At 38.2% G+C, this 27,861-nt stretch overlaps 3 protein-coding genes across 11 annotated transcripts in view; 2 read left to right on the forward strand and 1 right to left on the reverse strand.

Annotated features, from left to right (window-relative positions):
- The window catches only part of akna (AT-hook transcription factor), a 21,951-nt gene extending 11,380 nt beyond the window's left edge, over positions 1-10,571 (forward strand). For 7 of the 8 annotated variants that reach the window (XM_086097470.1, XM_086097477.1, XM_086097478.1 and 4 more), the window contains 12 exons: positions 2,274-2,395; positions 2,464-2,620; positions 2,708-2,814; positions 2,905-3,113; positions 3,835-3,979; positions 4,420-4,539; positions 5,817-5,953; positions 6,077-6,196; positions 6,277-6,375; positions 6,483-6,584; positions 9,072-9,171; positions 9,267-10,571. In XM_086097470.1, coding sequence (XP_085953596.1) covers positions 2,274-2,395; positions 2,464-2,620; positions 2,708-2,814; positions 2,905-3,113; positions 3,835-3,979; positions 4,420-4,539; positions 5,817-5,953; positions 6,077-6,196; positions 6,277-6,375; positions 6,483-6,584; positions 9,072-9,171; positions 9,267-9,513 — 1,665 coding nt within the window. In that variant the 3' untranslated portion in view covers positions 9,514-10,571. The remainder of the gene's footprint in view (positions 1-2,273; positions 2,396-2,463; positions 2,621-2,707; positions 2,815-2,904; positions 3,114-3,834; positions 3,980-4,419; positions 4,540-5,816; positions 5,954-6,076; positions 6,197-6,276; positions 6,376-6,482; positions 6,585-9,071; positions 9,172-9,266) is intronic. The other variant, XM_086097476.1, reaches the window with a different exon arrangement.
- Positions 10,572-11,241: 670 nt separating this feature from the next.
- On the forward strand, positions 11,242-14,032 carry LOC147162168 (uncharacterized). Its single transcript, XM_086097075.1, has 5 exons — positions 11,242-12,026; positions 12,774-12,887; positions 12,988-13,086; positions 13,336-13,476; positions 13,592-14,032. The coding sequence occupies exons 1-5, from the start codon at positions 11,333-11,335 to the stop codon at positions 13,786-13,788; spliced, it is 1,245 nt and encodes a 414-aa protein (XP_085953201.1). The 5' UTR covers positions 11,242-11,332; the 3' UTR covers positions 13,789-14,032.
- A 1,524-nt stretch (positions 14,033-15,556) lies between these two features.
- The window catches only part of stxbp1a (syntaxin binding protein 1a), a 29,684-nt gene continuing 17,379 nt past the window's right edge, over positions 15,557-27,861 (reverse strand). Inside the window, exons 16-21 of one of the 2 annotated variants that reach the window (XM_086095878.1) lie at positions 26,987-27,096; positions 25,874-25,975; positions 25,383-25,468; positions 24,790-24,944; positions 22,524-22,681; positions 15,557-17,264 (exon numbers count right to left, since the gene is read on the reverse strand). In XM_086095878.1, coding sequence (XP_085952004.1) covers positions 22,572-22,681; positions 24,790-24,944; positions 25,383-25,468; positions 25,874-25,975; positions 26,987-27,096 — 563 coding nt within the window. In that variant the 3' untranslated portion in view covers positions 15,557-17,264; positions 22,524-22,571. The remainder of the gene's footprint in view (positions 17,265-22,523; positions 22,682-24,789; positions 24,945-25,382; positions 25,469-25,873; positions 25,976-26,986; positions 27,097-27,861) is intronic. The other variant, XM_086095879.1, reaches the window with a different exon arrangement.

The following is a 27,861-nucleotide window of genomic DNA, read 5'->3' on the forward strand; positions in this document are numbered from 1 at the left end:
TCGCCGTCAGTGTTACTTACATCGCAAGGCAAGCTTGAGCTGTTCGTAATACTGCAGTGGATTTTTTGACACTGCTCCACGCTGTCCGGTTTCCCTGGCAAACTTCTGCAGTAGTTCGCTTTGCATGCGGCCACTTTTGGTAAAATATTTCATCATTCAAGCCTCCCACTGAAATATGGAAATGACTGATATTCATACTGTATTCAGTGTTTCATTTGTCCGCTGGGATATGTTCGTCTTGCATCCAACCAATGAAATTCTGAAAATCTATTGGCAGCATGAAGCTCATCAGTAAAAAAATCATAAATAAAGATCATTTAAACATGTAAAGCCGCAGGTTTCAAAACGTAAAAAAAAAAAAAAGTATTATATTGTCTGGAACGTACGGTACATTTGTTACCTTTAAAATAATGAAGCCCAGAGAAAAAAAAAAAAGAAAAGAAAATAATGAAGCCCAATAACTGACATCTTTTGACAGTTACTACAAATCTTCATCATTGCGGCTGTTTGCAGTGAATAAAAAATGAATGTCACTTAAGTAGCTACATTAAATAAGGCCATACGTCATTGCAAACTACAGCCAGAATGATGAACATTATTTTCTGTAATGGTAATTGTTAATCAGCAACTGTCGATCAGTCAGGATTTCCTCCTCATCACAGCACAGAAACTGCATTGATTAAGGTCATAAATGATGGGAACGGTTGAGCGCTGATATGGGTGAAGCATCTTTTTTTTATTGGTTTATTGAATATAAAAACACATTACAAAATATAAAATAAAAGTTTAAGAAAGAAATAGGGCAGCACAATATATCGAAAAAATATCAATATCGCGATATTGGCCCATGCAATATGCATATTGCAATGATATGCAATAATTACATATGGAATTTTATACTTTTATCTGAATTTGACAGTCCAACAGTTGATTATCAAGAGGTAATTAGAATTAATTAACTAAGAATACATTGAGTTTGCTTATTTTGCTGCATGAAAAAAAAAATCATTAGATATTAAAAATGGAATTTCTTTAGGTGCATGTTAAATATCGCAATAATATCACTATCGCTAGATCCAGCAGCTATATCACATATCGCATGTTTTTCCAATATCGTGCAGCCCTAGAAAGAAAAGTATCATTAGTGATGTAGGAAGAACTACACTTCTGTGTTTGTGTTGTTGAACATGAGTGTTGCTTTTGATACAGTGGACCACATAATCATTTTACATAGATTAGAGAACTGGGTACGACTCTCCTTTTATGGTGCAAATCTTATCTTCATGACAGTCCGTGCCATCATTGTCTGATTTATTAAACTTTGGAACTCTTATTTGTATTTATTTGGTCTCTTGAACTATTTGGAAATAAAAAGATACATAAAAAATAATAATAATTTAACTCATTCACTGCCATTGACGGCTATAAACGTCAAAAATGTATTTGAAATATTTCTATTTTTTCCACTTTTGTTAACAAGAGTATGAAAACCTAGAATTTTTTATTGTACATTTAGAACAGATATAAAATGTGTGATTAATCATGAGTTAACTAGTGAAATCATGCGATTAATTACGATTTTTTTTTAAAAACGCTTGACGCCCCTAATTTTTAATAATATTTTCTTTTTTCTTTTTTAAAAGAAAATATTATTATTATTTTTTATCAAAATTTAAAAAATTTATTAAAAAGAAAATATTATTTAAAAAAAATTATTAAAATTATTGTTTAAAGAAAAGATTATTAAAAAAATACTAATAATTTAAAGTAATTCATCTTTTTTTAAGAAAAGATTATTAAAATGTTCCTGTCCTGCAGGTTTTGGAGATTTCCCTCTTCCAACACAAGCTGATTCCAATCAGCAGGATCATTATCAGGCTTATGCAGCGCTTGCTGATGAGCTGATCATATATCCGCTGTGTTGGAGAACGGAAACATCCAAAACTTGCAGGAATGCGGCCCTCCAGGGCCGGAGTTTGACACCTATGGACTAGGTTGTCATTCTAGACTCAGATCTAAATTTCCAGAGCGGCATCAAATCTGTAACTTCTGCTGCTTTTTACCATTTAAAAACATAATCGGGGTCAGAGCACTAATGGTGCAAAATGACCTAGTACATGCTTATATATCTGGCCAGTCAAATTGCTGTAATGGTCAGTTCACAGGACTTTCAAAACCAGCTCTTCGTGCAGCTGCAAGTGTCCTAACAAAAAACATGTGTGTATCTGTAGTAAATGTCCAGTATGTAACCATATGTTTGTCCCTCCTTCCAGACTGTAAATACGCCTTTGTTGCTTGATTCAGAAGAGTTGACCAAGAAGGAAGATGGACTAGTTAACCTGAATCCTTCCGACTTCAACACACCATGCGCTGAACAAGCCGCAGACGTTAATCAGTAAGCATGCACGTGATGCTCTGATATGTTTTGTATTACGTTTCATGTTGTGTTGTGTTATTTTGCAGAAGTTCAACCGTGCATCTCACTCATGCTCCTCATAGCAGGAAAAGGAAGGAGATGAGGAAGTCCTACAGTAGCAGTCAGAGCAGTCTGGCAGAAATCAGTACATCCGAGAAGAGAAGTGCCAAACCTCAAACTGGCATAAGGAGAGTCCTTTCTCAGGTCAGCAGTGACCCACTGACTTAAAGGGATTCTCACTGAACATTTAGACCAATTAGCATGCATGTACATATGTGCTGTGTTGAGCAGGACGGGGTCATTTCTCCAGGAACAGACAGCGGCTTTGTTGGTTCTGATTATAGTCATCAGATTTGGGATTCAACTCACAGGTCTTGCCACTACAGAGCCCCAAAGCGGTGAGTAGGTAACCATAAACCTCAACAAGGACACCACACACCACTAAGCAATGACAATGAAATCATTTTTTTCTTGGCTCTTATTCGCAGTGCTTCAGGGCCTGCAGAAGTGAGCTCAGTGAAGCCTCAGATGATCCGAACCTCAACACCATCTCATGACTCCTCACAATCACACAAGCGCACATCAGTGGAACCCAGTGAATATTTCCAACAAGCGGTGAGGAGATCCGCTCTGAGGGAGCGCAAACAAAGGCAGTGGGTCAATCACACAGACTCAACCAGGACTGACAGTGAAAGCAGTGAGTTTGCAACTTAGTTTCTTAGTGCTGTCGGTGTTTTTTCGGTCCCCGCCAAACTGGGCGGATTAGTGCGGTAGAAAGAGTGTGTCGAAGATGGTGGAGTGACTATTTGGTAACAGAAAGTCAATTTAAGCCAGACTATGTATAAGAGCTGGCACAGAGAAAACAGCTTGTGTTTGATAAATGTCAACAGCGAGCATCAAACCCTCAAAATCACTTCATTATGTATAATTAACTCATTTACACCCATAAACGTTTTTTTTTTGTAATGCTTTCACTCTCAAAAATGTATTTATGGCTTAAAGCAATGGTAGTTATTTTTTTTTTTTTTTAAAAATGGCCAGCAGGTGGCAACAGAGTATAAGAGATCAACCAGGGCCATGTTGAATAAAAGCTCTTTTTGCCAATATTTTCAACAGGTTTGTGAATAATGATGAAACTTAGCTATATTCTCATGCTACTTGCTGTAAAACAGATGATGAAAGAAGAGACTCTAATCTTTCTTTTAGTAGGTTCCATGTTTTTATAGCAATAGAACAGAATATGCTGTGGGACTTGCAAAATAAGTCCAAATCCAGTAAAACAGCCAGGAGTGAAGGGGGTTGCTTCAGTGAAAATGACTGCGAGTGAATGAGTTAAACAATGGCATAAACATCAAGACTTTAGCTATATTTTGTTCTCTTCCTGTGTTGTATTTAACCTGATGCCTTTTGTACCCCCGCCCATACTGTGTCTGAAGACATACAAGGTGATGGGTATGAAGAAACCCTCCCCTGTTCCTCCCCAAGCTCCTCCTCCTCTGCTGTGCGACATCGCCATGGCGACTCTCGTAAAACGCTGAGGTCCAGCCAGGTGGTGATTCACAAGTGAGTGTGTGACGCAGCAGCTGCCATGACGACGTCTGTGCAAACAAAGCATCCCTCCAGACACTTGTACACAAGACTTTTGTAACCATTTATTTGTACACTCTCAATCTTCACAGCTCATGAAATGCTGACAGGGCCTTTTTTTCAGTGACAACAAGCCTTATTCCATGTTTTTTATTTCAGGCCTGGCTGGTAATGAGTAGGGTTACATATAAAAGGTAGCCTGTTGTGTCTTGCCCACTGCATGGTTTGGTGTGGAATAACTCACTTGTGTGTATTATGTGTGTTGTCTTGAGTGTTTTCACAGATACAGCACTCACATTTCCCGCACCTTTATTGTTTGAACTTTGACATGAGTTGCAATGAGGGGGGGAGGGGGATCATTTCTTTGCAATTGTACTTTCTCCTAGATGTGACTTTAAACTTTGTGTTCTTCATAGTGATTCAAGTCAAGCTCTGCAGTCCACCACGCCAAAGCACACAGGGGAGACAAACCCTCTTACTGTAACTAATTCCAGTCAAGGCAACTGCACTCACCACAGAACTTCACATCCCCTCAGGTTGGTTCATTTTCTCAAAATTCGGGCCAAACGTGGCCAGTGGTCAAATTTTTGTATGCCCGAAGCCTCTCATTAAATGAATGACGTGTGGCCCTTTTGACCAGCGAATAAAATACACACTAAATGCAATTTTACATTTACCCACAAGAGAGCAGCAACACTCTGTCCAGCGCTATGACGTTGTGGGACAGTTTTTATCTTGGAGTTTCTAATAATGACTTATTAAAATATTCATCAAACATTTCACTGGCAGTAGTGACGTTTCATGTTTGAAATGTTATTTTCACTGCTGAATACTGTTATTTATTTCCCTGTTTTTAAATCTAAAAGCTCATGTGTCAAATGAACACGACATGATTAAGAATCTTGAAATGTAAATGTTAAAAAACTCATATATGAAAGGCAGACTAGTTTTCTAAAATTTGTTTAGATTTATTGGTGTTCCATGTCAAAAAAGAATGCCAGGCTAAAGCTAAATGAGTGTTTTCACAGATACAGCCCCCCAGCATTTCAAATGGAATGTAAGGGCGTACAAAAAGGGTGTCCAAACGTTTAGAGAAAAATTGGAAAGATGCAAGGGCTGCTTGTATTTATTTATTTATTAAACACAAAAAATAATCAAGCAGGCAATTATTTGTAGGTTGTTTATATATTTTTTTTTTTTTTTCAAAAACTGCATAATAGCTTTCTGTTAAAGGTGATAACTAGGGATGCACGATAATGCGATTTTCAACCGATACTAATAAACCAATAATTTTGAAAGTGTTGATAACCGATAACTAAGACGATAATTGTTTGCAAAATTAACTTGAATTCATTTACCACAGTGTTTTGAAGACAAACTTGTTATTTTAGTGGCAATGAATTTATTTGTATTTTTGCATATCTAGAAAAACTCTACAGTGTATATAACCCAATTTAAGCCTTCTCTCCTTTTTTTATTTTATTTTTATTTTTACTTTCTTTGTAGGCCATGTCAAATGTAATTAGAAAAATGAAAAATGGATAGTGAGCCGCAAATGGCTCCCGGTTCATAGATTGGACACACCTGGCATATTCAATTCTTGTCATTTTCACCGCCTTTTATCATTTTCTTCTGTTTTTGTTACATCTCAATGAAGAGACCACAAGAACAGTACTGCAATTGTATAATCTTGTCATTATAGCATTGATAAACTGACTGGCCGGGTTCTTTATACTGTATAATGTGCTTTTAACAGCTCAGCATCTGGCTCCTTCTGGACATGATTTCAATTTGTTGTCCATTTGTTGTTTAGGTCGCAAGAGCACTTGAGCAATGTAAGTGGAAGCAGCAGAAAGAAGTGGACGATTGATGGGAACGAGGTGGAGAAGGTGGTGAGGCGTGCAGCCAGGAAAAGAATGACACACAAACAGCAAACACAACCTGACACATGTAGGTTTATCGGAAATAACACTTCATTCTGTCATCAACATTTACCTCCAAATTCTTCTATATATGTATAAATGTGGGAACATTGAATATCATAGTCTGTATGTGATGATTTTTATGTTTCAGCAACTGCGACAGAGGATGAGAATTCGGCTTGTCGACTTCTGGTGTCAAGATCCACTCAAACATCGATTGCAACAGATGACAGCCAACCTTCACACACATGTGCTCAAGTCCAGCACATAAGTAAGAATATGTCACCTTTAAAAACTGATAACCAAGTCAGGAGAACGGTTTAAATGACATCCGATTTGTTTATCTCGCAGAGCGGGATCATACCGAGTGTGCCGATGGCAATGACGGCAGGACAAGTGGAGTTCTTCCTTGTTCTCAGTGTTTGTCACATCACAAAGTATCTTCGGAAAGTAAGCAGCATGGTGTCATCCTCGGAGAGCTCGTACCTTTTGTCTCCCATCATCTACGCATGCGCTTTGAGTTGTCAAACTTGATTGTGGCTCTTTTTAACCCTCAGAAGCAGCTGTTGGCAACCGAGAGTTAGCCCAATTGTGTTCCTGTCATTGTCACCACTGTCGTCATTGTGGACATTCTGATGCCAAGACGAGCCATGAACAAGGTGAGGGGGAGGCAATGCGGTCAAACAAACAATTACAACTGAGCTAGTTATCAAGAATAATTGTGTTTTACGAGTATCAACACTCAAATACAATATAAATACTGTATAGCTTATTGGAATATATCTAACATTCAATTAGGGATAGACATCAGCCAGGCCAATATAACAATACAACAAGCATTTTGAAAACTGTCGGTATTGGCCTTTTTAAAACTCATTCACTCGCAGCCATTTTCACTGAAGCAACCCCCTTCGCTCCCGGCTGTTCTACTGGATTTTGACAGATTTTGCAAGGCCCGCAGAATTTTGTGTTCTATTACTATAAAAACATGGAACCTACCAAAATAAAGATTAGAATCTCTTTTTTCATCAAGAAAAAAAAGTATATTTGTATCTGTTTCCGTTTTGCAGTTTCATTCATATTCACATTCCTGTTGAAAACATTGACAAAAAGAGCTTGTTGCAATTTGCAACATGACCCTGATTGATCTCTTATACTCTGCTGCCACCCGCTGGCCGTTTTTTTTGTAATAACTACAATTGCTTTCGGCCACCTCGTCATGTCAGAAGCTGCATCAAAGCCTTCTGTACACATTTTTGGGTTTGAATGAGCATCTAATAAAATATCTATTTAAAACTGCGTTAACCCCAGGGAGTTAAATTTTCAGGTAACTTTAAATGCAGCTGACCCTGGGAACGCTCAGCACCTTTTGTGATTGTTTGAAATTATAACTAAGGCTGTGTTCACACTGTAGCTAAATTCCCAATTTTTTCACAAGTATCTCATTTTTTCATGCAGTGTGAACGGTACAATTCCGATTTTTTTCTACACCAGACTTAGGCCTCTTTCATATGTGGCTATAAATCGGATATGTATGCATGCTCTGCACTGTGAACGCTCATCCCCACGCATCCGTGCTTGGAAGGGAGACAACTGACACATCTGTGAATATACAACGCTGTTTTGAGTAATAGTGTTAAATGTTTATTTGTCTTTAATTTAGTCACACTTGAAACATGAAGCATAAAGTTGACATGTGTGGCGACAGTAGAAATTCAGCCCTGCAGACGGTTCATCACGAACGGCGATGACGCGACGTCATCTTCGGTAGACTTCACAATGAAATGAGGAGGTTGAGGAGTGTCCCCTCATTTCCCCCAAATTACCTCGTCCAACCTCGCTACTCTGGCGACATGAGATGAAAAAATAAATCAGATGGATTTCTGTTGCTGTTTGTAAACAACACGTTCAAAACTGTCGCACGAGGAACCCGAGGACAGCGGCCAACCAGGAACGAGCGTGAAAACAGTCCACCAACCAGGTGGGCAGGCGCTCGCACAGCTGAATTTGCATAATGTATGCAGACGAAGACACATAAATCGAACTCCTAACACGTCCGCGAAACGAGTCCACCAGTTCACCAATCTGTAGCGTGCGTTGGCACAGCTAAATTTGCATATGACACAGAAAATTCGCTTGCCTCGATGGCTTGGCTGGCTTAAAACGATGTAAGTCGGGACAACATTTACGTGATCACTGCAACGTGGCGTCGTTGTTTTGGGTGTAAGTCACTTGACGTGTGCTCTTTGCGCATGCGAGTCGTATCACGAGCGCGTTTCTTTCACATTAGATGCCGCATTTGTTTTAGCAATGTGAACAGTACATAAAAATATCGCATTTACCCACAAATCCGAATTGGGCATCACGCTCTGCAGTGTGAACGTAGCCATAAACTACCTATCAGTACTATCAATATCTACAAACAGAAAGCGAGCATAGCAGGATTAGTGCTAGTTTTTCTCATAACCTTGAAACCATGTTCGTTTTATGCTGTTATTTTTAGTTTTCAAAACTTTTCAACTATTCCATCATAGTGTTTTATTTACATACATAGACATTTACTTGATTTTTATTTAACATAATGGGGATCTTGCAGCTCAAAAACTTGATAGAGAAAAACAGATCCGTTTTGGTTCTGAGCCCAAAAATGAGTTCAAAACAGCTGTCAGGCCGAACACAACAAAAACTGTTCCCCAGCGTAATCGGTGAGGCGAACGGTGGTCTTACGTGTTTTTTTTGTTTTTTTTTTTCATTTTTGCTTCATCATGGAGCTAAAATAGGATTGTATCGTCAGAACAAGCAAATCCGTTAGCAGGTTAAAACAAAACAAAGCACTTATCCTCTAATGACCTTGTTTTTTTTCAAGTCCGCCTTGAAAATTAATTTTCAATCATGTCCGGCAGCCATCCTCTCTTGGTTTCACACAATGAATACCCCTTGAGTCTCTCTGAACCAATCAGAGGCCTTCTAGCTGGCTGTTTATTGAATCTGAAATCTGATTAAGATTGATTATAAAAAAAATAATAATAATAGAAATAAAGTCTTAAAGTCCTGGGAAGTTTACATTGACGTGGCAACTCATAGAAGCTGAAATCTGATTGGACAAAACAAAAAAAAGGGGGTATTTAATGTGCTGTGTTTTACAGACTGTTGCAGAGACTCAAACACCCCCAGAATCTCCAGTTGCACACCAACAGAGTCTCCCAGCGCAGTGGCACCACCTGCCGTGTGCCCAACACCACTGCTGTAAGCCACCTGACCCCCACACACCATTTAACAATGTATTCATGTGAGATGTCACACTAAATGTGTGTTTTTCCTTACTGTTTTCTCATTTTTAGCTTTTATCTCCAACCTCAACCCGTCCACGTGTACACCAACAACTCAGGCTCTCCCTCAAAGGTAAGCAGTAGTAAAGAGGAGGAGAGGTCGCGAACGTCGCCGTGCGTTGTTCCGCAACGCTCTCTGGATGACGCCCTCCTGGCTGCGCGGGAGATAAACGTCAAGTCAAAACGCATGGTGCGTTCACTGACCGCAGAACTGCGCTCACTGGAACGACTGTCCAAATCCTGCTCCAACTCGGACTGACTGACGGTGCATCTGCTCATGGAGCCTGCCTGGTGTAGGCCAATTGACTTCGGACACATTTGCTAACATTGCTGCCTATTATAAGTTAGTTTTTTTTGTTTTGTTTTTAAGGCAACTTTGGTCTCTGTTGGCCAAATGTAATTTTTGAGGGCATAGTCGTTATTTGAACAGATGTGCTGGCATGCCGAATGGACAAACTGTCATCAGCCCCCAAAATATGTGACTTGCTGTGTAAACCATAGCTTTAAGCTCAAAGAACACATTTAGCATTACAAAACAATTAACGATGGATGGATGGATTTTTGGAATGAGTGTGATCCACTTTTTTGGACATCTTTTACAACTGTTTTTTAGCGTTGCAGCGTTCACTGCTAATTATGATGTAATGCGAGACCAATGTTTGTTTGTTTTCGTCAATCATTGCATAAATTACTTAATTAGTGTTACTGGTGTTGCCATATAACGCAACATTTGGTTGAGCATATTTGTAATTGTGTTTTACTGTCTGGTGAGTGAACATGTGTCTTTATAGTTTGGACTACAAATGAATTTCACTTAATTTCACATGCAAGTGTTTTATATTGTACTTGAAAATATTACTGTGAAGATATAAATTGTTTTGTTTTACCTGTATTTTACTTTCTCTGTCATTCTTGTTTGTTTGTTTTTAGTTGCCCTAAAACGTTTAAAATGATACAGCAGCCATATAAAGGTTGAACAATTTGTGAAGTAGCCTACTGATTGTTGTCTGATCATTTAGCAAAGTTTAAAAAAAATAAGATGACACAAGTTTATTTTGGTCAGAAAACTAAATTAGCCTACAGTGTAAATATAAATACCCCCTTTTTTGGCCACCTTGTTAGGACTTGGGGGCATCTTCCCATCAAAGGCAATGCATGTACATTGAAAATAGATCATAATATGCTCGTTTTCAGATGATTTTAACAAGGCTTATTTATCAGTGTCAAAATCTGTCAGTACACAACGAGTTATAAAAAAAAAAAAGAAGAATAAAAGGAATCTTATATTTCAATTAAAAGCTGATTTTATATGTGTAATTGTGTACATATGTTTCTTTTTCCCAATTATTAAAAATGTGTGTACAGTTAGTAGAGGATGGTTTCGATCTTTCGACCTCTGGGTTTAAGGCCCCTGCATGCTTCCGCTTAGCCACACTGTCTTTTTTCGATGTTCATGTACAGTTAATGATTGTGAGGACCCTGCATCCCGCAATATCAGTTTTCTTGATATATTTTTTTAAGTAAGAGACCTACCTATCTATTATATATAGAAAACCTGCAGTGCCGTATGTATATAATATGAAATCAGATTTATGCCAAAAAAGAAAAGTTTTTAAAATAAGAGACTTTTGGTCTATGGTGAGTGATGACACAATTTCTCATTTGTGCTTTATGACTTTTTTTCGTGCAGAACTGTTTTCTCAGCTAGTGAGAATGTTCCTGCACAGATTTCCCCTTCCAAAACCGAAGCCACCCTCCCAACAGTTTCATGACTTTAAACAGTTGTTACAAAGCGGAGGTTTTTTTCTTGCTGCGATGGCTAAAATTGTAAGCCAAAGCAGTAATCATTACAGATCATTGGGTGGCGGTAATGCTCTATTTCAGTTTGCCAACCGGTTTAACACAAAGATGAAGGAAGCGGACATCGGACGCATATGACGTAATAGTCCCGGATTGGTCGAGCAATAACATCATCCCTACAACATTACTGTGCGACAAGAAGCGCCAGAGCCGAGTGTAAACCTCCATCTTTATACAAGCTCTGTTTTAGATGATTATTTTATTGTTATTGTTCGAGTATGATGGCTGAACGAAAGTTCACTCGGTGGTCAGAAAGCGAGGTAGCCCTTTTCTTGAAATTAGTGGCTGAGGAAAGAATACAGCTGGAGCTGGACGGAGCCCGAACTGAAAAGGTTTACCTGGAACTTTCCCAGCAAATGGCCACGCACGGGTTTGACCGCAGTCCTCAGACTTGCAGAGAAAAACTGAAAAAGATGAAGAGTGACTACAAAGCCATAAAGGACCACGGTCACCGCGGCAGTTTGTACAGAAGCGATTGGAAATGGTTCGGTCAGATGGAAGCCATATACGGCCAAAGACGCAACAGCCGAGGGCGAAGCATTGCGGTGAAGCAGAAGCAAGAGTGGTCCGTGGAGGAGACGGGCTGTCTCATTGCACTGTGGTCGTCACCTGAGTCAAGAATCGCCTTTGGGGGCAGGGCCAAGCTGCTGATCGACTTCATTCGGCTGGAGATGGCGAGTGCCGGCTTCAACCGAACCGCGGAACAGATCAACAACAAGTTAAAGAAACTGAAAATGGAATACAGGGACAAGAAGAAGTACCTGGATCGCAGTGACCTGGCACAAATGCCATTTTATGAAATGATGGAGTCTGTGCTCGGCAACACACAGTCACCCTCGTTGAATGAGCCCATCAGTCCTGCCACTGCTATACTGGAGAGCATCATTGACCCATCTGCAGGGGTTGGTAATGGTAAGAAACCTATGTACTAATAATGTCACACAACCATAATGGCCAACATTAAAAAGTGCTCTTCGACAAAGAAGCAGAGGTTTCATTGCTACATAGTTGAACATTTATAATGTAATACATTAAAATGTGAAATAATTATTGTGTTATTGATCAAATATAAAACGTTTATGAACTATAATATGAGTGTACGTGGTTATTTTGTTTTGTAGCCGAAATCAACTATTCAGTCATCATCAATATTAGTGTAGGCTACTGTGCCATTATGCACAGTTTAAAAACTAATGCTATGCTTAATATAGGAATTTAAAAAATAAAACTTAAGAGATTTTTAAAGAGCATTTCTGATGGAAAGGTCACATTCCACTTGACTGTCAATATGTTTCAACCTACTAGGACAACCAACATCTGACTTGAAAATAAACTATATTGTTACATGTGTGGTAACATGGGGTAATGCTATTATTTGGTATATTCATTATTTTGGTGCAAAGGTTGAAATGGCGTCAAAAGTTAGCATGCTACCTAACACAGAACGCAGACATGCTTTGTGTATTCAGTCCATTATATGTATTTCACTTTACTTTGAATTTTTTTTTTTTAGCCTGAAACCAGTGTTTTTGGTGAACTAACTCAAGCCATGTTGTTTCTGCTGATTACCAAAGAACAGAAAAGACTAGAAATAAACAAAACTGTTATAAACACAGAGCACATTCAAACACCGTTCCTCATTTGGGATGTTATTTCTAGATTTGCCCGATGAGGACAACATGATTACAGCTATTACTTGTGCACCACCACCTCTATGCGACCCAACTTCACCCTCCGTCCTGGCGGAAAGTGCAAAAGCAGATGTCGGAACAGGTTAGCGTTAGAGTTTACCATTTGTGTTCAATCTATCTACACTCAGTCTTTTTGGTTTGGTCTTCGATGTTTGAACCTTTTTGTTTTTGATTATTTCTAGGCTTGTCCACCAATGACCACGCCATTGTTGCAGACACTGATGAACCCCCACCCCTTCATTGCAATACAAAAATAAGTGCAACAAGTAGTGCCAAAAGAGGTACAATTTGTACAGCTGTCTCCTCATTGTCAAAGGTCATGAACAGTAAATCAGTTGAAAATATTTTTGTGGACGACATCAGGTTATTGGTTGATTAAAATAATGCACCCATTTTTTTTTTTATTGATTTGATATTTTTACAGTAGTAGTTTCAGTCATGGCTCTGGAAGTCCGACACCTGAACTACGTAGGCCAACGTCACTTGATTTTATTTGAAACTTTTCAACACCATTGTTATGTTCTTTTTAGGTTCGTCTGCTGAGGTCTCGTTGGTTGATAGCAGTGATGGCTTTTCACCATCACTAGCAACACCACTACTAGCACCTCCTCCGTCTAACTCACCTTCACCCTCCTGCAGCTCCAAGGAAAGTTCAACAATAACCAAGAGAGGTAAGAAGCATTGTTGACACATAACTGGCGAGTTGGGTTTCTTATTTTTGTGGGTGCTACTGGGAACAGGGATATGAGGACCCACTTTGTTTGTTTCAATTGTTTGTGTACGCAGCAAAAAGGAAGCGACCAAGCGATGGCCTGTTGGAGTTTTTGGAGCGGTCAGATGAACGGTTCTTCCAGTTTAGTAGAGATCTGATGCACAGGATGGAGGAGGACACAAAGTCACTGCTTGGACTCTTAGGGCGGATGGTGACAGTGATGGAGGCTTCAAATAAAAATAATAATGAACACCATCCATCCACGAGTTGAACTGCGATGAGAGCTTTAGGAACTTTAGAGTTGTCTTTGTAAAATATCATGTTTTACATTGACCTGTGGGTCGGCGCTTTTACTAAAAAATATTTTTTAGAACACATGGTGCGCCCCTGACACACACTTGTAAATACTTTTGTATTTAAAGACATTCAGCCGCTATTCTGTTGAGATTGTAAAAAGTAATCTGTACTGAATGTAAAACTGAACTTTATGATGCCTAATAAAAGTTATGTTGTCAGTTATGGGAGCTTTTTTCTATTCCTCAAAACGGTTTCTGTTGACAAACTTTGGGGAGATTAACAGTACTTTTGGTTCTATACCGAGCACTGCCATTTCACTATGTTTACTTTTATAATGAAGTGGTTAAATTGTCTCTTTTGCCCTTAAAAGACTCATGCCGTACTAATATGAATGACTGACAAAAAATGTCTGATAATTCTGTGATAAAAACAAGCACCCCATTTTGGAGGTGTGTACAGGATAATATCACAAATTAAATTGGTTAGCTGTTAAAACAGTGGTGTGATACTCAAGTGTCTTAATTAAGTCTCAGTTCAGAACAAAGAGTCAAGTTTATAGTCTAAAATGAGGAATTTACAATAAAACACTTACTTAAAACTGAGCGTACATTTAAAATAGTGCCATATAATCATATAAAGAGTGATCGTTGTTTTCCAGTCCTTTTTTGAATTAGACTGAAAGTCTGGAGGTTATGTTTGGTAATATTATGTCAGGTATATTGCATGTGGTTATGAGTGAGGGAAAATATATTGTGCTTGTTCGTCGGGTGGGGGCGAACAATACAGCAACAAATACAGAAAACTGCAATTCACTATGTAGAGAGAAGGTGCAGATACATTGCTGTCCACGTGGGTTCGCCATATCTACATGACACGATTTTGTGATTAAAAGCGTCATAAAAAAAAGGTGGGGGGGCTTTTTACGTTGATAAAATGAAATACCCTTAATAAATAATTGTCATTGGTGTATATTCCTACGTCCTTTTTACTAAAGATTTGCTGTTGCTCAACCCCGAAGAGAGTAATGCTCAAAATGAAGCGCACACATTTTGTTTCCAGACTCGTTAGTGAGTAAGCGTTTCTATGACAGCCATGATGCAAATGTGTCTGTTGACACAAAGTCTTATCTTCTTCTGATGTAGCTACCTGGAAGTACATGAACACATCTAGGGTCTGTCTGTCAGATATATAGCTGTTGGTTAACAGAAGTTAACGCCTGTAAATCTGTTGGGGCAGAGTTTAATACTTGATTTATATAGCGCGCTTTTCCTCCTAAAAAAGGCCCACAGCATCACAAGTAACTTGGGGATCAGTATCTTGCTGAAGGGTACTTTGAGATAGTCACACTGGCCTGGGATCAAACCCACACTCTTAGGGTTGCAAGACTACCACTGAGCCACGCTGCTCCAACAACAACATCTGGAAATGAGGGTGTGGTCAATTTAACACTCAAGGTAGTGCTATTCAGGTTTGACATGCACCCAGCACCACTGAGCCACGCTGCTCCAACAACAACATCTGGAAATGAGGGTGTGGTCAATTTAACACTCAAGGTAGTGCTATTCAGGTTTGACATGCACCCAGCACTCAAGGAAATGTACTGACAGTGTACATTTTTATCCTAACAGTGTTAAAATAACACTGCATATTTGATCGAGCACTGGAAATTTAACACTGACCGATTTGCTGTGCGCTCATTGTTTATTTAGCAAGGATGACCAATAAGTGAAGAGTCTTAAACGTAATGGAAGCCAATTTATTCAACAGCCTTAGTACATATATGTTACACACGGAAGTATTGTTTGTGCTTCAACACTCGCAAACATACATTCCCAATAAGTTAAACAGTTTGAGGACAGACTAATGTGCTGATATTTTTCTTAGATAAATAATTTGGAAAGAAATCAAGCAATTTGACAGTTAATCCTAGAGAACAGCAAATGAATACAAAAAATAAACAAGTAAGCGATTGCAACACAGAGAACTTGTTATAGTGCAATATTCAACTTGTTTGGCTGGGGGAAGAGGAAAGAGCTGGAGGAAATGAATAAATGTGTTATTTTTTTACTCTTGCAAAGCCATTCACCATTGGAGAGGATTTACATTACACCAGCGGAAAATCAGGCAAAGAAAATATAGATGTTTCTCTTTTTTTCCCCGTTTGTTTCCGACTAACAGCTACAGCTAAAACATCGCAAATACAGTGGCGTCCTATTAGCATTAATAAAGGAAAGTTAGCACTACTTCACAGGCTGAAACATCACCAGTCAACAGTGAGAAGCTCAACAGCAACAAATGGCATTACGACACTAACTACACGTGAGCATGAGCCAATGAAACATCGTCACTAAGCAATCAGAAGACTGACGGGATACAATACTGAAATACAAGAGGCCTTCGTGAAAGAGATTTTTAGCAAGCAACGGCTTTTTTCAACATTAAAACATGGCGTTGTCAGCGGTGCAGGAGGGGGGGGGGAGGGTAGCAATTGAATACTTCACAGTCTTGGCAGTCGGAGGAGGGATGATTCTCTCAAAATCACCAACAGAACCGCTACTATCATATACTCCACCTTGAACTCTCTTTTCTCATGAAATTTTTGAAATTCTCATTAAAGTCCTCTTTGTGAGCGCTATATGGAGGTGGCAGCTCAACAACAATAACCTAATGTAACCTCACGGCAAAAGCATCCAGGTGGTGAATTTGCATAGTCTGAGCTAATGTGCCGAGTCGCAAGCTGCGCGGCGGATGCTTCAGCGGACGTCTTGAAAGCGGAAAAGTCTTTCAGTAGAGTATCCAAACACAACATCCTTAGGAGAAAACAAAACAAAAACAGATAGCTCCCAAATTCCACACGGGATACAAACACAGTAAACAGTCCAGACAAGTCCAAGCATGCTACTTGATACGAACATCTCAAATGGGCAGCAGGGGCGACTCATCTCCGTTGAAATATATTTATATATTGCATGTTGATTGATATGCTATATTTTACAACTTGAACCTCTCAAACGGCACATCCCTCCTCCACCTGCTTTCACTACACTGACACTAAGCAGGTGACCAGCAAGGATAGATCTACCTTTGACATATTCTAGCAGGTTTGATAGCATACAGTACATTTTACATTTTGGTATGTCCCCTTTGAAATGTATCTGTTACGGATATTTAAATCAGGTTCTTTCATTGCATCCATTGCAAAACATGAGAATACTTGTTTTACTCTTTTGTTTAAACATATATATTTTTTTGTCATCTTAGATGTCTTTTTTTTATTGTTGTCAAGCAAGATGCACACACAAGAAAGGAACGGTCGACGTTGTAAAGGGGAAGTAAGGAGGAGAGAGATTGGATGATGGAGGGATTTTTAACTGGTCACTTCCTCATCTGGTTTGTTCATGGCCTTGAGTTGCTCCAGCAGGCTGGTGGGGGTAAAGATGTTGGTCGATCCTGAGGACATACACAAACACACAAAAAGTCTGCAGTTGGATATATGCATTAGCATAGACACAGAGGGAAAATGTGTTTTCAGCTCTTGCTATAAAAAGTATTGTTTGTTGAACAGGGAGATAAAAACCGAAATGCTACTTTCTGCTGTTATTCCTTTTGTTCATCACTGCATTCATCTTACAACTACTTCATTTGCATCAGCTAAATAGATACTAGTTGACGATTCATAGTGGAATTTGGGTTAAAAATACAATTAAAGTTTCAAAAAGCTCAGAGAAGCAAAGACACAGAATACAATTTACAATTAACTCACGCTTGTTTCACCAAAGCAATAAATATATTACTTTGGCGTCATCTTGTGGCACCTTGGTGCAAATGAACTATGTTGAAGTAAGTTGAGGAGCTTCATTTGGATAAGAGTAGGGCTTGTTGCATCCATAGGCAATTTTTGACTTTTTTTTTGCCTTTTGAAGCAATGTTCAGGGTTTATCCCCCACAATTAGAACTGTGTCCACTGTGACTAGTTGACTTTTATACACTGGTGACACCAAATGTGTTGTCCAAGTTACACTAGGTAATATTTTAATATATACAATGGTTAGGTTATTGTTTATACTTGTTTGACGAATAATTACAGTTTTATTATTTATTTATTTATTTCATACATTCATCTTATTAACCTTTATTCATCCAGGCAAAGCAGTTGGGAACGGATTCACATTTGCAGTAGTACTGACCTGACCATTAAAAATATTTTATGTTTTACTGAGAGAAGGTTAACTAATGTTTACACTGACTTATATAACAGTTAACATGTTGTTGGTGAGAAAGATTACATTCTGTTGCTTTAGAGGCATAAAGCCTAGCAACTCATGAGCATATGCAAATTGCTGGGAATGCTTACTTGTACATAGGGATTAAAGGCTAATAACATAAGATGAACTTTCAAGACAGCTGAAGACACATTTCACACTTTTTCTTTTTTTTTTACTTGACAGGTGCAGGAGTGGAGTAAAGCAAACATCTTGCCAAATTTGGTTCACACATGATTGCTTAGAAAGTTTTTTTGTTTTGTTTTTTAAACGAAAAAGGTTCGACCATTTGATTTACTCCTCACAACACACAATGTTTGTCCTTACGTTGTTTGTTTCTACTGCAGAGCTGCATTTTAACTTTCAATTATTTGTACAAAATGCCAGAAAATGACCAAAATGCACAGAAGCATCAATTCCGATTTTGGTTGGGATTGTTTGACTCGTAAACATGCTGCTTTTGTGCCCAAGAAACAAACAATCTTTGGACTAATTAGTAATTAACTACAATACTGACTTATTGTACCTAAAGCGCAAAACAAACACAAATACTTGCTGTAAGTAGGTGATGGCCATTATTGTGTGTTGAATGTAAAAGACAGTATGCGCCGGAGCAGACATACTGCCGACTGAGAAACCATAAATAAAAACTTGTTCGGAAATGATATCGCTTTAGCGGCTACGTTAGGGATGAGAATGACGTGCTGTGACGATATAATCCTTGTAGAGATGTTATTGGCATGGAGATGAGTATTATTTATGACTTGCTCCTAGGATGCATGTTTGTCAGATGGAATAATTATATACAATATTAAAAACAGTATTGTATAATGTTAAAACAATAGGATAGGATACTGCATTTACCTTTGTTGACTACTGATTAGCTTCATTTAAATTACCTGAGTTTGCAAACTTAAAATAGAATTGATCATTTTGTACACGTCAAGTCTAAACAGGCGAGTGGCATGAGGTGCTGTATAGGCCAAAAATAACCACACGCACACTCACAGAAATATTTCAAGCCTACCTTAAGATTTATGTAATTTTTTTTTACATGGCAAATTCCCATATACTTTTTTTTTCCAGATAATTTTAACACAAACCTACCAAATGAACCGTATATGATACATATTCATTAGTCTAATAAAGCTTATGTATTTAAAATGCATAATCCTTAGGTATATGTATTTAGTATTAATAAAGCATTATTGCTTTTTTTGTTGCGTTTTTTGGGATGTCTGCATTCATTTCATCCCCAAAAATGTAAAAAATGAAAAACATGGCCCTAAGTGTTTTTCACATAGCAGTATATTTATCGTGTTTCGTGTATAGGTGACCTGATTATTATGCAATTCAAACAATATACTTGATGTATTTTAAATAAATACTCTCAATATTATTAATTTACAGGAATTATACTTCATTAATAATAAATACAGAAACCTGAGAATTATACATTTAATATAAATATTAGACTATTTATTATTGTTAATATTACTATTATTAATATTGGACTATTTATTAGACAAATGAATATGTATCATATAAGGTTTATTTGGTAGCTTTGTGTTAAAATTATCTTTAAAAAAAAGTAAATGGGAATTTGTCATGTAAACATTCTCCCTCACTAAAAAAAAACACATAGAGAAAAAAAAGAATGTTATATATCAGTCCTTTCATTCCAATTGAAATCAAAACATTGCTTTTAAATTGTGTTTTTTTTCCCATTGTTTCCATTAACAGTCTTGTTACTTTTTTTAGATTGAAAATCACTGTAAGCACTGTGCAGTTTTCTTTCATTAACAGATGGGTACCAACAGTGCACGCACATCTCAAAATACTATTCCTAATACTTCCTCGGTCTGTTTTTTGTTTTGTTTTGTTTTTGGTGAGCCTGAGAACTTCTCTGTTGGGCATGAAAATGTTCTAATTTGAGAGTGGTAAATGTGATTTTTTTTTATTTTTGTATTTGGCCTAAGCAGCACCTGGCATCAATGGCAGCTATTTGCTAAGGGTCATAGTTGTTAGATTGCTAAAGCATATCAGGTGGAGCAATGCTACATAGCCACGCTACGTCAGCAGAGATGTGTCTCTCTCTCACACACATACACTCACACGCACACACACAAACAGGAAATCCTTGACGAAAAGAAAAATGACATTTTTGTGTTTCCCTTATTATCACCAAATTGGTCATATATAACCGCGCCCTCTGCTGACGAGCCGTCGGCCATGTGAGCATGTGATGATAGTACAAGACAACATCAAGGGAGTAAGGAGAATCTCCTTCAATGAACTTCAACCATGTCCTGAAAGAAATCAAGGTGATTGTCGTGGCCAAGGGTTCATTAGAAAAATAAACAAAGTGATAATAAAGATGGATCTTGGGGTAGATTAAATCTGAAGTGAGCGGTTAACGGTGAGCCTTTATACAATCGAGGGGCGATTTAATCCACCCAGCAGAGATGATAGGAGGCAGCAGGGATGGGGGTTGGACAACCTACTCAGGCATGGCCGCTCTTCAGCACACACTTGATCTTAATATAGCCTTTATTCTGAATTCATCTGTGCAGGCAAAATTTCTTTGAGGTTTGGCTCGCTGCATACGTCAGGTACACTTGAACAAGATGATATCCAGCACCAGAGCTACATCAACAAAATATATCTGTACAAAGACTATAATGCTCAGTTTTGAGTGACACTGTCTTTCACATAGGTATACACAAACAAAATGGGGTATTCCACTATTGTTTGCTCACCAAGAACCTCATCATCTCAGGAAAGGACATTTCATAAACAAGGTAACTAAACATACTTCACATAATGAAAAGATCAAAAATAACTAAAGACCTTTAAAAACAAAGCAAAGAAATAAAAAGTAGGTTACTTTAAAGGTAAATTTAAAAGGGCTAATATTGGCCAATAAAATTATTACTTCACTTGTTTAACTCATTCACTACCATTGACGATTATAGATGTCAAATATTCATTTGAACTATTTCTATTAGTTTACATTTTTTTCCACTTTTGATAACAAGAATATGAAAGCCTAGAATTTTTTTATTGTACATTTAGAACAGATATAAAATGTGTGAATAATCGTGAGTTAACTTGTGAAGTCATGCAATTAATTACAATTAAAAAAATAATCGCCTGACACTCCTAATTTTTAATAATCTTTTCTTCTTTCTTTTTTTAAATCGCGTCAGGTGATAACATTTTTAAATTATAATTAATCGCATGACTTCAATAGTTAACCCACGATTAATCATACATTTTATATCTGTTCTAAATGTACAATAAAAAATATTGTCTAGGTTTTCATATTCTTGTTAACAAAAGTGGAAAAAAATTTAAACTAATAAAAACAGTTCAAATGAATTTTTGAAGTCAATATCCGTCAATGGCAGTGAATGAGTGAACACAACATTCTGATAATATTGTGTTTATTGCAATATGAGCATCAAAATCTACCCCTTTATATCCACTTTCAGGGGGCGGCCATTTTGCCACTTGCAGTCGAGTAACAACCAATCACAGTTCAGCTTCAGAAAACAGGTGAGCCGTGATTGGTTGTTGCCTGAGCTCTGAATAACTTTGATGTCGTTTTCAGTTGACAAGTGGCAAAAATGGCCGCCCCCCGAGACTGATAAAAGCAGGCGGATTTTGCTGCTCAATTCATATTTCACAAACACAATATTAATCAGAATGACAGGTCTAGACTAGATTGTGATGAACATTTGTTGACTTAATAACTGACAGTTAACTAGTTGTTACGCTCCCCATCTACACAGGGGTCTCAGTTTACAATTGAGTTCCGTTCCTATGCGGGTGACATAATCAGAATTTCTTCATAAGGCTATCACTAACCTATGCGCGCAAAGTCAACTTATTCACAGTAAATATTGGTATGACAAACACTTGACGGTCATAGATAGAAAACACTTGAATGATATCCAGGAAGTACAGCAGTAACTAAGCGCACCTTTATGTGCACGTGATGTTATCATTTTATGCATCCCGCATACGTTACTTGTATGTCGGGACCGTCGTGAACAGAGGACCCCTCTGTACAGTCTAAGAGTAGTCGCTAGTCTTAAATGTTGATAAAGCTCTTGTACTGGATTGCACATCAGCATCTATTGAGAAAATGTCATCAACTTTGAAACATTTCTAGGTATAGTTCATTTTCTACAGATGGTGATTTAGACGGCCAAAATGATTTATCTGCAGTGAGCAAAGATGTTGGCTGACATTGAGGCTATAGTAGACCCTGATAGAGCGGCCCATGCAGTGAGAAAAGGCCATGATGTACCCATCCCTGAGGGTCACGAAGAGGAGGAGGTGGTGGAGGTACATAAAACACTACTGAGTGATTCAAAAGAAGAACAAGGAAGCCCTTGTGCTGTTGAAGTTCAGAAAGGGCTTCTTGAGCGGCTGCCTTTACTTTTTTCTGTGTGATTTCTCTCTCCCTCCCTCCCAATCTGTCTCTGCCTCACTCGTCTGAGGCGTCTGCGTCCTCAAAGGACACCCTAGTGGACTCTCGGAAGTCGGGGTGCTGCAGGTCCGATAAGAATTTGGTGGGGGTGAGCATGTGGGTGGAACCTGTAGGAGGAACAGAGGTGGCTTCACCACTCGTCTTTCAACACATGCCAAGGCCCTCATCCACTCTCTACAACAAACAGGTTCTTTTCTTTCTTTTCTTTTTTTTTTAACAACCAACTGTTCTTTCAAACAGACACACACAGACACACACATTTACGTAACTGCTCACAGAACACACACACACACACACAGGGAAGTATACATTGTCACTTGCACAAAACAGAGAGACAGAAAAAGACAAGGCGAAGCTGTGATTTAAAGACAATTTTGAAAGACAAGAGCGGAAGCAGAGCAAAATAGGAACATAGAAGAGAGCAGCACTGAGAAGCATTAAGACATCAAATTAACAGTCCAGAGGGACATTATAACGTAGGACACAACACACAAAATAGACCTGCTGGAAACATTTCAGTGTGATTGTTTGACTAAACTGTCCAATTGACTAAACTGTCCAACTTTGCAATTTACTGTATACTATATGGATCAACAACCTTTACTGTCATAAGAGCCGTTTTAGGCAAAATAAAAATCAAATTATCTGTCTGAAGCCACAAAAGATTTGAACATTGTGAACAACGAAACTGTGTGATAGTGTTAGCCTAATGTACTGAGCGCACTAGAGCTAATTAGAGCTAACCTATAACAGAAAAGTGTGCAGCATCCAATAGTTTGCGATACATTTTCTTCTAATTCTACCTTTCCCCTACATGTTTTCTGTTTTTTGGATTTTTTTTAAATTATTATTATTATTGTTATTATTATTAATGTATTTTCAGACTTTTCTGCCTTTCTGTCAAATGTTTTACGTTCTTGGCAGTTTTAGTGATTTGTGATAGTGATTTTCTGCTAGCCTGGCAATAGCCAGATTGATTTGTGCTTCACTTGAGGGTGTTCTCCACAATATCAGTCTGGGACTGCTCCGCGATGATTTGCTCGGGAAAGGCGGGGCAAGCTGTAAAACACTTTGAGCTGATTGGACGAAGCAGAATCGTGTGCACGTCTACCTAACTTTTGTTTCGACCAATCACGGCAAAGTCATCGACGAGCGACTGTTGTCACTAGCTGATATCATGGCGTTGAGTTTATGTTGTTGGTTTTGCGATGTTGATATGCGGATACAAGAGACTAATTTGGCAAGAACAGAATTAGTTGCAGTGTCCACGCATTTGTCCACCGGTGTCGCCATGTTTGGTTTGTTTCTTCCCACGGCTTCGGCGCTTCTTGTTTTTATTCCGCCCCCAAATACAATGTCGTTCTGTGATTGGTCTGAACCCACCAGTGGTTTGTATCGGTGGAAATCAATGGCAGCGATACAAGATGGATTCTCTGGAGATTGTGTACTCACAAATTTTTGGCAATCAATTTCTGATATTTTGGGCAATTTTGTGGATATTATTCGGTAATTTTCAGGACTTTTTTTTGTTTTGGACATTTTATAGTTACTTTTTGTTTTCTTTTATGCCTTTTTTTTTTTAGAAATAAAATTCTGACTGAGCAATTTTTGTATACATTTTATGGTACTTTTTGGGATTTCTTCTTTTGTTTTTGGACATTTTATAGTTACTTTTTGAATATTTTCTTTTTTGCATCCCATGCAATTTCATGGTCATTTTATGGTAATTTTCTGCTTTTCCTCTTCCTTAAATTTTTTTTAAGAGATCCACAGGGAGCCATAGGAGAGGGACTAAAGAGCCGCATGAGTCTCCCTTGGTATAGTTTGAAAACTGTATACTAGAGTGGCACAAGTATAGACCTGATATTCTTGCCTGTTTGATTGTCAGTATTAGTTATCCTACAAAAATGTTTTGGTATTATTTAGTATAGCTCTGATTAGTATTTCAAAGTATTTACTTATTTTAGTGCAGTTGAATACTTGTACTTCATTTTAGTGATCGAAAAGGTAACATTTTAATTGTAATTGCTCCCATTGGTCAAACCACAGAAAGATACAATAAAGTGGGGGACACACATACGCAGGGGTGGGCGCGCCTGTAATTTTGCCGGTCCGTCATTCATCATTCGCCAGCAGCTGGGCCACATCCGTCATCGTCAGTCCGTCATGATTTCAAGTTGAACCAACCCCTCCCCTCCCCGTTTGCACTACTCACCAATTATGGCTTCCCACTTCCCATTGGCCTGTGTGACCTCATAGGCGCAGCGCATCTCGCTGAAGGACACTCCCCCAATGATGAAGACCATGACCCTTGGGCCGGTGCGGTATTCTCCAGGTGTCTTGTTCTTGTGCCAGTGTCCATACCGAGCACTGCCAGGGAGCACAAGTATGTCATCTTTTTTACAAGTATACTCCTTTGTTGTTGATTCGTGGTGCTTTGATGCCACTTGATACAGCATATACAACCTCACGATAACATTGGGTAGCCCACACTTGCACAATTCAATGATGTCCAATACAAGAGGTTGAGCACTCAAATAATAATAATAATTCAACAATATATTTAGCAACATAGTTTGAAATTAAACTTAATTAAAACTCAAGTTGTTGTTTTTCTCAGTGTTATTCCTTCCAAACAATAAATCGACACAAACTTGGTTAGTGTGACCCTCCAGTCACTAATGTGGGGACATTACATACCGACTTCTCAAATATTGATCTAGGCCTCGTCTCCTGTCCAAAATTAGTATTAATCTGTCACTGCCATTTGTTGTAAATAAATGCGTGTGTGTGTGCGTGTGCGTGTACCTGACAGCAGTGGTGCTGAAAGAAGCAGAGGAGCGAGTGGAGATGTAGGGGTAGTGCTTAGTATCTAACTTATCATCAATGGCATCCTGCAGAGGGACAAACAGACAAACACTTAAACTCAATAATTAAATCCAATCAATCAGATAAATATATTAATCTAATACGTTGAGTAGGAACACAAGGTAAATGCATAGAAATAATGATGTGCAATTCTAGATGGCTCACTGTAAATAATGTTTATGTAATCAATAAAACTCAAATCAAAGCAGTTAAGAGCTACTTTTTATTTTATATAGCAGATCTCTATGCAAAATGAATGAATGTAGCTTTTGGTGTATTTTGTTTGAAATAACAGTAACGGATAAAAACCTTACGCAAATATTCTTTGGCCCTTGGTGAACTACTTGATTTTGAAGCTGTTATTGCATGTAAATCATCTCAAATTGTTTTATTAAAAACATTACACATTCTGAAGTTCCATATAAACACACCTCCATGATGTCCTTGACCAGCGGTGTCCAGCGGGACAATTGATAGGTCTGCTCACTGACTCGCTCCTTCCTGTCCAATTTCTTGCCTCGGCGAAGGGTTGACTGAGAAAAGGTAATATACAGTCATCTTTATTTTTAACAGCACTGCTTGCAATAGTGAAACATGATACCATCATTCAGTTGTACTCTACAGTATGCTATATCCACTGGGAAACATTTTCTGAATCCTTATGTATTCTTTTATAATTTTTTCATAGGCAATACAGTGGGTAGTGGTTACAACATCTGCCTCGCAGCTATGAAGGTTAGGGTTCAAATCTGGGCCTGGCACTTGCATGCGCTCCCTGTGTTTTGTTTGCATGCGTTTTCCTTATGGCACTCCATCTTCTTCCCACATTACAAAAAAATGCATGTTAAGTAAATTGATGTCTCCAAATTGTCCATGTAGTGAATGATCTACAACTGTTACTAGATTCTTAACAGCTGCTCTTTTACTATTTACTAGTGCTGATTGCTTTTGATTGAGTTGATCACCACATATTAGACAGGCTCAAGAACCACAATAACCATCCATCCATTTTCTACTACTGACTTTGTGAACGAAATAGGGGAAGACACTGGAGTCAGACTCAGTCACAACTATTCACACTAACAGTCCCACCTATGGGCAATTTTGAGAGTTTAATTAACCAAGGATTTACTGTACGTCTATGGAGTGTGAAAGGAAACCAGAAGGAGGAAAAAAACAGGGAGGAATGCAAACTCCAAACAGAAAGATTTGATGCGAGATTCGGACCCAGAGCCTCTGACAGTGAGGTAGATATCTAACAATAATATGTCATTTATTTTCATGTGTTTGTTCCTATGTTTTGAAAACTTGATATTTTTTCTTCATTTGCCTTTTTCTAGTGGGCTAAGTAAATTTTCCTGTGTCAGAAAACCTAAAGTATTATGTTTCAATAGGAAACCAACAAAGATCTCGTAAAACACATATGGTCCATGCACTCAAATAAACAGTATGTTTAGCATCTAATGATATTCTCAGTTGACTACGGTAGAAGAAAATGTATGGCATAGACTGAGGAGACACAAGAAGAGAGTTGAGAGCGTTACGTCTGTGACAATGGGGACTCCCAGATGAGCCATGTTGGTGATGATCTCACTGTCTTCAGGGGGAATCTGAGCATGTTGGATGAGCTTGTTCAGGTTCTCCTCCGTTATGCCTTAAGACAAAAATACATGTTACATATTTTATATATGAAATCACTTTGTGCACATTATGTGTGTCATTTTTTGGGCCACTGAAAGAACACATTTCAATTTGGTTATTATCATGATCAGAGTTTTTGATTGATTTACAGTAGTTTTGTTTCATGTTTTGTCTGGTCCCTTCTCTACCAATCAGCTCCCTCAGCCACTTGTGTCTTGTCCAGGTGTTGCTTGTTATCAGTTTTCTTGAATCGAGTTTTTTCTTTCTTTCTTTGTCGGTTTATTGTTTCTGTTGTCAATTTTCATGCTTGGTGTTTTTGTTTCATTTTGTTAATTGTATACATTACTTTGAATTCTGAATTGTTGGTTTTTGTTACTTTAGTATTTTCATTTGCTCCTTTATGTAGTTTGGCTTTTTGTTTTGGAAAATAAATGACTTTTGAGAATCCTGCAGTCCTTGCCTCCATGCAACACCACAAAACAAAACAAAAATCCCGACAGTTAGGATCTAGATAGAATATCCATGATTTCTGACCTTATAATTTAAAGGGATACTTGACTAATTTCCCCATGTTCAGCAGTAAGAAGTTAATATTTTGTCTAAAATTAATTTGATAACTTCATTATTTTTCATGTACAATAACGTGTGCTGAGGACTCAGATAATGACCGTTTATGGCTCAGTTTGTGAACGTCACATAACCAATCCCAGACCCCAGGTGAGCCGTGATTAGTCATTACCTGAGAACTGCACACCTGTGATGTCATTTTCAGTTGGCA

Source organism: Leptonotus elevatus, chromosome 15 (assembly GCF_054856555.1).
Source record: "Leptonotus elevatus isolate MCC_2025b chromosome 15, RoL_Lele_1.0, whole genome shotgun sequence".
Taxonomy (NCBI): Eukaryota; Metazoa; Chordata; class Actinopteri; order Syngnathiformes; family Syngnathidae; genus Leptonotus; species Leptonotus elevatus.